The sequence below is a fragment of the Pseudophryne corroboree genome, chromosome 1 (assembly GCF_028390025.1).
Source record: "Pseudophryne corroboree isolate aPseCor3 chromosome 1, aPseCor3.hap2, whole genome shotgun sequence".
Lineage (NCBI taxonomy): Eukaryota > Metazoa > Chordata > Amphibia > Anura > Myobatrachidae > Pseudophryne > Pseudophryne corroboree.
This window is the reverse complement of record NC_086444.1, coordinates 978,553,885-978,565,950: the sequence shown is the minus strand read 5'-3', so window position 1 is coordinate 978,565,950 and position 12,066 is coordinate 978,553,885. Positions and strand designations below refer to the sequence as shown.

At 45.0% G+C, this 12,066-nt stretch overlaps 1 protein-coding gene across 4 annotated transcripts in view; it reads right to left on the bottom strand.

Moving 5' to 3' along the window:
• TMEM154 (transmembrane protein 154) overlaps window positions 1-12,066 on the bottom strand; it is a 302,500-nt gene that overhangs the window by 3,598 nt on the left and 286,836 nt on the right. For all 4 annotated transcript variants that reach the window (XM_063920543.1, XM_063920539.1, XM_063920541.1 and 1 more), the window contains exon 7: window positions 10,410-10,488. In XM_063920543.1, the coding sequence (XP_063776613.1) occupies window positions 10,427-10,488 (62 nt within the window). In that variant the 3' untranslated portion in view covers window positions 10,410-10,426. The remainder of the gene's footprint in view (window positions 1-10,409; window positions 10,489-12,066) is intronic.

Sequence of the window (12,066 nt, the reverse complement as noted above, 5' to 3'; positions counted from 1 at the left end):
TGCATCGACCCGGAAACCCATTTACACTGCCACTGACCAGGGCCAAAACTAGGATTTTTGTCACCCGGGGCAGAGTAATCATAAAGCAGTGTGTCAGGGGAGTCCCAGGGCAGGGAGGTCAGGTTTCTGGAGTATGCCCTCAGTGGTCAGTTATAGAGGGTGGGTAGGTTGGCTGGCAGCAGCGTCCGGCCACATAGAGGACAGCAGCTACCCCTTCCCTCTTTGTAAGTGTAGCAGGGACCTGCATGTGTGTGTGTGGTAGGTTCACACATACCTCCCATTCTGCAGGATCTGCCTCCTCCCGCACGGCTCTCCGGCTTGTAGTTTATTTTCAGTTTCATCACAGAAATGCGGCAGCTAGTACAGTATAGAGCTTAAGCTCCGACGGCTCTAAGCTACCGTTGCCGCATAGGGAATTCTCCAAGGCCCCTTTCCCATTGCATACTGACCTGCGTCGACCCTGCAATATGACGGGTTATTTTTGCTATTTGAAAGGGGTATAAGGGTGTAAGTGCTATGTGTTTCCTCTGTTGCGTCAACACCAGGGAGAGAATGGAAGCAGTTGTGTAGTGGTGTTCTTATGTCCCTTCAGTCTCCCACTGACGCCACAATCCTAGTAATATGGCATCTACAGGCAGAGAAGAACAGATAGACTTCATATTACACATGATGGGGCATATTTAATTGTGTGCGCATATTTGAAAAAGTTTTTACCACAGCCGCAGGGATTTTACTATTCAATTGAAGGAGAGAAAATGAGCAAGGATTTCTAGAGAAATAACTGCATCTTATTTCTTGCACCCTCAGAGCATGTCTGATTTTTATTAAAATTGTTATTTTTAGGAAAAATTGTCAAGACTTGCTCTGGATCCACTTGGACACCCCTGTAATGACATTGGAAGTTTCCAATTTGCTTAATTAGTCCTTAATTACTCATCTTCTCAAGCACTGTCTTCTACCCCTGAATCTCGAAAGGCTGGTCTTCTACCGCAGTGGTGTTTGTAAGTTTGAGTGAGTTTGTGTGAGACCCCTGTGATCGTGTGTGTGTGTGTGTGTGTGTGTGTGTGTGTGTGTGTGTGTGTGTGTGTGTGTGTGACACTACCATCATCCCATCCCCTGTGTGTGTGATATCTGTGTGTGTTTGGTGTCAGCAGCAGGGAGAACTAAATCTCCCAGCAGCCTCCTTCCCTCCCAGCAGCCCCTTCCCCTCCGAGCATCCTCCTCCACAGTGGAACGATGGAGTGGAGATGACAGGGAGCAGCGGAGACCACCGGAGTGGCCAGACACACAAGTAAGAAGAACCATGTTTTGTTTTTTTGCCTCATGGGATTTTGCCCACAAAAACCCCCGCGACCAGGGTTTATCCGGAGCATGTTAACCCGGGTTAACCAAAATTTCCAGCAACTCCTTGCACCTAACTGAATATTATTATTATTATTATTCTTTATTTATATGGCGTCACATGGAATCCGCAGCACCCAATTACAGAGTAAACAAATAAGCTAAACATGAATTCAGTGACTTACAGTTCAATAGAATATAAGACAAGTACAGGGCGTGTAAACGGGTGTAGTATGGTTTGCCAGCAGCTGGGTTCCCAGCGGCCAGCACACCGGCGCCGGGATCCCGACCGCTGGCATGCCGACAGCGGGGCAAGCTCAAATGAGCCCCTTGCGAGTTCGCTGCGCTTGCCACGCTATTTATGCTCCCTCCAGGAGGGTCGTGGACCCCCAAGAGGGAGAATAGGTGTCGGTATACTGAGCGCCGGGAACCCAAAAGCCAGCAAACTGAATAACACCCATATAAACATAGCTGCGGCAGTAAACAGCACTGAAATAAGTATCAGGGTGTCAGAAAACCGAAGGATTTGGTGCCATCAAAGGGAGTATTGAAAAGAAGATAACTTAAGTAAGAGACGTAAAAGCACATGAGGGAAGAGGATACCCTTATATGTCCCTTCTCCTAAAACACCACCAGAGAGAAGTACCATTTACCACCTAGGACCTTGTGGGAACCAGATGCCTGTCTGCCACCTGCCGCAATCAGGATGCGATTAGTTTCTCGGCACAGTCAGGAGACCAACGCCGGGTGAGATGCCGGTGCACAGAATCCCGACACACTCCTAATATCCCCCCTAGGGTGGTGGTCCACACCACCACCGGAGGGGGGAATTAAATAGTGTGGCAAGCAAAGCTCACCACCTAGCCCGCAGCATGGCAAGCGCAGCGAGCCCGCAAGGTGACTCAAAACGTTCTCAGGCGGGATTCCAGCTGGCGGGATTCCGGTGTCGGTCTCCTGACCGCCAGGATCCCATAATAAATCCCCGCAATCATGTTATGAAGTCTTTTTTTTCCCTCTCAATGATACTGTTTGTCGCACCTGCTGCAGCAAGATGAGTGGGGAGGGGAGGAGGGATGCATTAATGACACCTAAATTACTAGTTTAAGCAGTGATAAGTGGCCCTCTGAGCCTTCACCTGCAGTCTTCATCGCCTTCCTGCTTTATTGTCAGATGTGCTATTTATAGCTTGTAACATTTGTTTAAAATGCTTGCTGACATTATTACAGATAGCTGTCTATTTCTTTGATTAAATGTACTTATTTATCATATTACTTACATTTAATGTGCTGCCCTGTCGTAGAGGGCCGCACAATCCGGCCCCTGAAATTTATCACTGAGTTGAAGTTTATACAGCCACACAACTTGCATAGAGCTGCAGGGACCAGACGATTGCGGTGTCAATCCCATGAGACTCAGCACAAGGCCTCAGAGGCTGAGCTCTGATTGGAGGAGCTCAGCACATGCTCCCCTGACACCAGCTGCTCACTAGCTCATGGGAATAAGCTCACCAGAGTCTGTCTAGTCTACTGGAGACCGTTTCTGGGGGACCCCTAGACATTCTGCTAAAGTCTCTGTACAAAAACTGAATGTTGGGAGGTATGAAACAGTAATAAATGTGAGCTCAAGTCATATGTAACTGTTTAAATGGGAAATGTACAGTACTCATCTAATACAACAAATACTCCAGCATAAAATCACCGGCAAATAAAAATGCACCACATAAAACAGAATTCTTAGGGGTAAATTTACTAAACTGTTCATCGACGGTGGTTTAATGTCTACAGTAACAGTATTTACTAAGTAAAGTATCAATTTTGACTTGTTGGATTGGGTTTAAAATCCAACGTCAAGGCCAAGTGGTTTTGAATTCCCTATCACACTGCAAAAACAAACCGTGAGAATTAATTTTCAATCAGTGTCATATTTCAAGCACTGCACAAATCAATAGTATCTATGCAGACTTAATTACATAACAACAACAATATGAAGATCCTGGATGCTACATGGAACGAAGAAGGGTAAAGGAGGGAGCCTTCGCCATATTTTTCAATGCCAGCCTAGGATAAGAGGCCTAGACAAAGGCGCTGAGGGGGGAGCAGTACTAATTACCCGGACCCAGTCTTTTTGGAGGAGCCCGATTCAGCTGCTAAAGAGTCCCCATCGCTGCCATATAAATACAGTGGAGAGAGAACCCCAGGGCCGCCCTCCATTCTGTTTGTCACCTGGCTACATGAGAGGACCCCAGGGCTGCCCCTCCATTATGCCTGCCACCTAACCATAGGAGAGGACCCCAAAAGAGTTCCAGACCCCAGCACACCTGGAGCACACTAAGTAAGTGAGAAGCGGGGGACTGGCACATTGTGCTGCTACTTGCCACCAGTAATGTGGTCGGTACACCCAGGCTGCTGAGGGGGACAAGTGTTCCCCTGTGTGGTCGGGTCGGGAAGCCAGTCTGAAAGGGTCCAATGCCGGGTCGCACTCGGGAAGGACCCGTTTCAAATTCTCGGGTGCGACCCAGCATTGCAATATGAAAGCGGTATTACCTACCAATATTGTCCTGCGGCCATCAGTTAAAGCGACAGGCAAAAATTTCCAGGAACAAATTCTTAGATACTAGGGCAATGCTGGGTGTCAGCGGAAGATTCCAATCTAAAACTTTGAAATACTTTTTTTTTTTTTTTTTAAATAATACCTTAACCAAACACAGATGAATTAATCTCTCCTATAGTGAATTTATTTTTGTGAACAGGACTATGCTACAAAGGGCTACAGAGCTGCTTTGGAGATATTTGGAGCATTAAATCATCATAACAAAACCGTCTAGCGTGGATTCCATCTCCCACTGCATATGATGTATAGCTGATCAGATTGCTTCTGTTTGTGATAAAACAAGAGATATATTTTGTGTGTGCAAGCGTTTCTGGCTGCTGTTGAAAAACAAGCCTAAAAATTGTATGCATTGGAGACACTGTGTTCTTATTGGCATTTCTCCCTGGTCCAGAGACGGCAGCACAATGCTAATGGAAGGATGCTATACAGGATGCAATTGACTCTGCGCCAGCCTGTGCTCCAGCAATCTTTATAAAGTAATTGCCTAGCAACAGGGGTGCACTCTGGATGGAAGGATTGATTTTGTCTTTAATGAATCCCATGGAGAAGGCAGGAGGTTTGCAAATTGGCTGGAAATACGTTGTGGGTGCCAGCCTCTCTAGCTGCTGTTTTTCAGACACATAATAAGGACTTGCCTAATATGACATGTGATTTCTCAAGCAGTGTAACAATGTTGGCCAAGACATTGTTTGCAAGAATTATCCATTCATAAAAATATAGACTATATGGAGAAGTAATCATTAAAAAATATGAATCAGTATCAATTCCGCTCCAATTGCAAAGTTAACAAGGAAATCTAAATCTAAGTTCTAGGACTCGGTTAATATTAATTGAAAGAATGGCAATATACAGGAAACACAGACAGTTCTAATAAAGTGATAGAAAATATGTGAAGAATGGACATGTAAGTTGTAACTATAGTAGTAGTCAGAGTAGCCTCAGTCATTCAGGATGATATGTCCAGGCAGCAGTAAGTATATAACTATATATATATATATATATATATATATATATATATATATAATCAAATGGAGGACGCACAAGTGAGTTTTATTATCAAAATAACATTTACTTATATCAGTGCTCACATGCATCCAAAATAAGCAGTAAACAGCATAAATAGCTTAGCCTCAGGATAGCCACACTGCTATTTCTGGATTACAGCAGGCAGACTGGTGTCAGCATCATGTAATTTGTTTGTTAACCACGTCCACCATCCGATATGTGGCAAAGAGGGCAGTAGTGAATTTCCCATTAGGCATGTGAGGCACGTGCCTAGGGGTGTCACAGTTTGGGGGGCAGTACTTGGATGCATGTGTTGGTACTGTCACACTGAAATGTACCAGTATTTGCTAAATATTTCCACTGTACTGTACCATATGCCATCTTGAATAGAGTGTAAACGGGTAAGATATGCACATACTGGCCCTGTAAGCAGTGGCTTTTGTAATTATTCTATTAAATTGGCTATCATCAAATGAGGGCTAATAACCAATCAATGAAAAGAATGAAATAGGGGGAGGCGGGGCAGGTAATGTTGTGCTTAGGGGTGCCCACACCCCTAAATCCACCCCTGAAAGAGGGTACTTTGCCATGTTCTGACTCTCCACTTGGGGCAGGGGGCAGATAGGGTTAAGAATCCTACTGCTTACTACAGCAAAGGTCTTAGACACAGCTGTACTAACTGGGTGTGACTGATTTGATGTATGTAAAGGTATAAAAGATTGTGGGAACCAGCGGGCAGGGCATTCGATGCTGTCAAGCAGCCAGACGATAGCTGGTGGAGCATAGCTAGTGTCAGGAGACTGTTCCATGTGAACTAATGTGATGATATAAAACATTTGTGAGGTACAAAGAAGCCACCTGTCCAAAGCATGCCAGAGTGGAGTCCTTTCTTTGTTAGCAGATCTTTGCAATATAGATATATACTGTATATATATATATATATATATATACTGCTCAAAAAAATAAAGGGAACATTTAAACAACACATCCTAGATCTGAATGAATGAAATATTCTTATTAAATACTTTGTTCTTTACATAGTTGAATGTGCTGACAACAATCACACAAAAATTACCAATGGAAATCAAATTTATTAACCCATGGAGGTCTGGATTTGGAGTCACACTCAAAATAAAAATGGAAAAACACACTACAGGCTGATCCAACTTTGATGTAATGTCCTTAAAACAAGTAAAAATGAGGCTCAGTAGTGTGTGTGGCCTCCACGTGCCTGTATGACCTCCCTACAATGTCTGGGCATGCTCCCAATGATGTGGCGGATAGTCTCCTGAGGGATCTCCTCCCAGACCTGGACTAAAGCATCCGCCAACTCCTGGACAGTCTGTGGTGCAACGTGGCGTGGGTGGATGGAGCGAGACATGATGTCCCAGATGTGCTCAATTGGATTCAGGTCTGGGGAACGGGCGGACCAGTCCATAGCATCAATGCCTTCGTCTTGCAGGAACTGCTGACACACTCCAGCCACATGAGGTCTAGCATTGTCTTGCATTAGGAGGAACCCAGGGCCAACCGCACCAGCATATGGTCTCATAAGGGGTCTGAGGATCTCATCTCGGTACCTAATGGCAGTCAGGCTACCTCTGGCGAGCACATGGAGGGCTGTGCGGCCCCCCAAAGAAATGCCACCCCACACGATTACTGACCCACTGCCAAACCGGTTATGCTGGAGGATGTTGCAGGCAGCAAAACGTTCTCCTGGCTGTCTCCAGACTCTGTCACGTCTGTCACATGTGCTCAGTGAGAACCTGCTTTCATCTGTGAAGAGCACAGGGCGCCAGTGGCGAATTTGCCAATCTTGGTGTTCTCTGGCAAATGCCAAACGTCCTGCACGGAGTTGGGCTGTAAGCACAACCCCCACCTGTGGACGTCGGGCCCTCATACCACCCTCATGGAGTCTGTTTCTGATCGTTTGAGTAGACACATGCACATTTGTGGCTTGCTGGAGGTCATTTTGCAGGGCTCTGGCAGTGCTCCTCCTGTTCCTCCTTGCACAAAGGCGGAGGTAGCGGTCCTGCTGCTGGGTTGTTGCCCTCCTACGGCCTCCTCCACATCTCCTGAAGTACTGGCCTGTCTCCTGGTAGCGCCTCCATGCTCTGGACACTACGCTGACAGACACAGCAAACCTTCTTGTCACAGCTTGCATTGATGTGCCATCCTGGATGAGCTGCACTACCTGAGCCATTTGTGTGGGTTGTAGACTCCGTCTCATGCTACCACTAGAGTGAAAGCACCGCCAGCTTTCAAAAGTGACCAAAACATCAGCCAGAAAGCATAGGAGCTAAGAAGTGGTCTGTAGTCACCACCTGCAGAACAACTCCTTTATTGGGGGTGTCTTACTAATTGCCTATAATTTCCACCTGTTGTCTATTCCATTTGCACAACAGCATGTGAAATTGATTGTCAATCAGTGTTGCTTCCTAAGTGGACAGTTTGATTTCACAGAAGTGTGATTGACTTGGAGTTACATTGTGTTAAGTGTTCCCTTTAGTTTTTTGAGCAGTGTATATATATATATATATATATATATACACACACACACGCAAAAGTTTTAGACAGGTGTGGAAAAAATGCTGCAAAGTAAGAATGTTTTCAAAAATAGAAGTCTTAGTTTATTTTTATCAATTAACAAAATGCAAAGTGAATGAACAGAAGAGAAATCTAAATAAAATCAATATTTGGTATTAATTCTTCTAGGTATACTTGCACACAGTTTTTGAAAAAACTCGTCAGGGAAGTTGTTCCAATTATCTTGGAGAACTAACCACTTCCCTGATTGTGTTGCTTGATGGATAAGTACCTGTCTGTATTTCTCTGCATTGAGGCACAAGGAAATTAGCAACGTTGAGAACCGTAGACACAGTTGTCGGCCAAGGAAACTTCACTCAGATATGCAGGGGGACGCCCAGCACAGGGCTAGTCCACCCCGCATGTCAGTGCCGGCCCCCCCGCACAAATACAAAAGCATCTTACAGAGGCGATGCCTTTGTATTTGAGGAGTAACTCCCGGCCAGCGCAGCTCCTATGGCTGGCCGGGAGTTGCTCGTCGCTCCCGCTGGCCGCAGCGGCTGCGTGACACGTCACACAGCCACCGCGGCCCCCCCCCCCCCAACGGTCCGGCCACGTCTGCGTTGGCCGGACCGCTTCCCCTAAACTGCGGCTTAACGCCGCCGTTCAGCCCCCTCCCGCCTAGCGACCGCCTCTGTCTCATGCGTAGTTCCAACCCGATCGCTGTGCTGCGACTAACTGCAGCGAGTGATCGGTTCAGAATGACTCCCTTAGTGCATTAGATGAAAGACACATCATGCTTACTTTCCTTCAAAATCAGAAGATGTCCAGCAGTGCCTTCAGCTCAGAACTGGCAAAAACCAGTGGGACTCAGGTATATTCATGTTCCAAACACCTTGAAGAACTAACCACAGACGTTCTGTGGATGTAGGCTTGCTCAAATCCTTCTATCTCTTTGTGTAATCCCAGACAGACTCGATGAGGTTGAGATCAGGGCTTTGTGGGAGCCATACCATCACTTCCAGGAATACTTTTTCTTCTTTACGCTGAAGATAGTTCTTAATGACATTGGCTGTATGTCTGGGGTCGTCTCCTGCAGCAGAATAAATTTGGAGCCAATCAGATGCCTCCTTGCTGGTACTGCATGATGGATAAGTAGCTGTCTGTATTTCTCAGCATTGAAGCACAATGAAACGGACAACATTCAGGACCGTAGATGCAGTGGTAGGCCAAGGAAACTTAGTGCATCAGATGAAAGACACATCATGCTTACTTCCCTTTGAAATCAGAAGATGTTCAGCAGTGCTATCAGCTCAGAACTGACAGAAAACAGCAGGATCCAGGTACACCAATGTTCTAAACATCTTGGAGAACTAACCACAGATCTTCTGTGGATGAAGTCTTGCTCAAATCCTTCTGTCTCTTCTGGCTCTGAGGGGGCCATATCATCTCTTCCAGGACTATTTTTTCTACTTTACCCTGAAGATAGTTCTTAATTACATTGGCTGTTTGTTTGGGGTCGTTGTCCTGCTGCAGAATAAAGTAATAATAAAGAGCCAATCAGACGCATCCCTAATGGTATTGCATGATGGATAAGTACCTGTATGTACCTGTCAACATCATTGAGTCTGTCTGGGATTACATGAAGAGACAGAAGGATTTGAGCAAGCCTACACCAACTGAAGGTCTGTGGTTAGTGCTCCAAGATGTTTAGAACAACCACCCAGCCGAGTTCCTTCAAAAACTGTATGCAAGCATACCTTGAAAATGTTGAGGATCCCAGTTACAGAAAACATCATTTCCGCCCCACTTCCGGTGTTCAGTGAGGCGGACTGAGCATGCGCGGGCCTATGGAATGGACCCGGAAGTAGCGCTCCAAAGGACCGCGCATGCTCAGTCCTCCTCACTGGGCATTGGAAGTGGGGCAGAAATGACGTTTTCCACAACTGAGACAGGAATTCCTGATCCTCAATGTTTTCTGTGAGTTTTTTTGTTTGTTTGTTTTTTTATACTCTTTATTTGAAAAAGTGGAGAGCAAAAGCATATATCACATGCCAAATCAAAAGAATGCAATGGCAGAGTACATTTCAATGTATCATAAAACACTAAACAGTAAATTACATCACAAACAATGCAAATGTTGTCTGGTCCATTAATATTTACAGTTTAATGGGGGAGATAACAAAACAGTCGACTATATGAAAACCACTAAATAAGGGAAAGAGAGGGGGGACAGGAAAGGGGGGAGGGAGAAGGAGGGGGGGGGGACACACAATACCGCTACAATCAGTGTCAGTTAGGATAAGGTGGAAAAAATGGGATAAGGAGGGCTGCATGCAACTGGTAATAGAGGAAAATAGAAGCAAGTCAGAAACAGTATTTATTGGGTACCAGGCAATTGTCTGTGAAAATTTAGGTACCAAGGGTGCCAAGATCCAGGAATCTGACCACTGAATCATGAAGCAAGGCAGTAATATATTCCATAGATGCTACAAACCAAATTTTATTTCTTATATTTGGATGTAGGATACTCAACCTGTATATATTTTTTATTAGTGAAATTACTTTGGTAGGTTGGACTATATCTAGCCATCCATGTCCCAGTTTGATACTGCCACTAAAGGTTATTTTTATTTTCAGTTAATTTTCTGCTACATGCCGGACACGCCCCCTACCTGACACACTTGGTGGGGTAGCATACACATGCTCCGGGCACCATGGCTGCACGCTACACCTCTGTATGGACCATGAGTAGGAAAAAAATATGTAGTGTAAGTTTATTACACAAAGTGACTTGTGCTCACATGCAAAAACGTGTCGGCTCATACAAAAATAGAGCTTTATAAAACACCCATGTAATCAGCACCCTAAGATGTGCCACACACCCCAGAAGCCAAGAATTATTGTAATCATTTTGCCCCCCGTACCCTTTAAGTTTGGGGATTCAATCACAGGGGGATCTCAGCTGTCCACTTGTAAAGGTTCCAAGGGATCCAAACTCTCCACCTTAAAATAAAAAAAATTCAATAGTGTAGTATATAGGGACAACTTGTTACAAAAACCAGACATAAAACACATAGGTAATGTACCCATACAATAAAATGTATTCAAAATGCTTATCTGACATCTGCATTAATGAAGAGGGTTGTATGCGTTTCGTCCTTTATTTACAGTGTAAAAGGCTTTCTCAGGGGACAAAGAGTGTTGTGACACCTGCTCCCAATGGACAGAGAGGCAGGAAGTCAGCCATGGGATCGATCGCTATGCTGCTGGAAGTTGGCGGTCCTGGGAAGTGGCAGTGATAGTAGACAATGAACATCAGCTGTAACGGAGATGGAGCGAGCCGAGTCAGTGTGTCAAATGTCTGCGAATACTGTCGGCCTGGTGTCTGCCTGCTTATCGTTGAGTTGTGGGAAACCTACACTAGAACGATTAGTTGGGAAAAATCTAGTTGACTGGTTGGAAGTCGGAACGATACCTTTCTGGTGTATGGTGAGCAATATGTCATGCGATTGCCAGCAAATCAATGTAACTCATCTTAATCAAAGGATGCCTGAGTAGAACCTATAGGTGACACTCCCTAATTAAACGCTTCTTTATATTTTAGATACTCTCTCTGTTAGACTATATTTAACAAATTAGTATAATGTGGATGTGACAACAGGATTATTTCAACATGAAACGCATCTATGATGCGTTTGCATGCTGAAGTCCTTCTGGAGTGTGCGCATGCGCAGAAGCCGCACTATGCGTGCGCACACAATGAGATGCGACGGCATCTCACATTTGCGAACGCCTCTGCCTGATTGATAGGTCCGGACAATACAATGCTAGGCTGCGAAGGCAGGGAGCAACCCTAATCATGCCAGCGCTACACTGTGTAGCGAAGCACTTGCATGTTAGCGCGGTGGGGAGGACCCGGCATGGGGGCGGACTTGCCCTGTGCTGGGCGTCCCCCGCATGTTAGTGTAAAGGGCTGTAGTTGTGCGATTTTTTGCACCACTACAACCCATGTTGAATTAGGACCATTAGAGCGTCTGTACAGTAAATATCTTTCCAACTATAATCCTCATGACCTCTAAGAACAGAATGCAACCAATTTTGTATAAAACCAGTTACATTGTGATTTGCATGTGACTGTATATACCTGTTTGTCATTTACTCTGTCATGCTCAGTTAACATACAGCGGACCAACACCAGTAAATAGGCACTTGAACTTTTAACTCTAACACTCTCAGCCTAGATAACTCTGGTTTAATCCCAAACGAACTATGTACCACAAATTGATTTTCGCCATTGCTCTTCATGGAATATTCATAAAGGCCATTGCATCATTCAGTTTCCCAGCACCTCACCCCTCTGTACATGTTGCCCCCTCAATTATTCACTCCCCTCTTATTAACACTTGTGCACTTTTTACTTCCCTACACTCATTAACAATAACATCTACAACCTCTCACCATAAAAAAACTTTCACAAACCTCTGACAGTCACATTTATCTCTCTCTTCTGCTTCTGATAGCTGGTGACATTTCACCAAATTCAGGACCCAACCACTTGCATCACTCACATTCACCTTATTC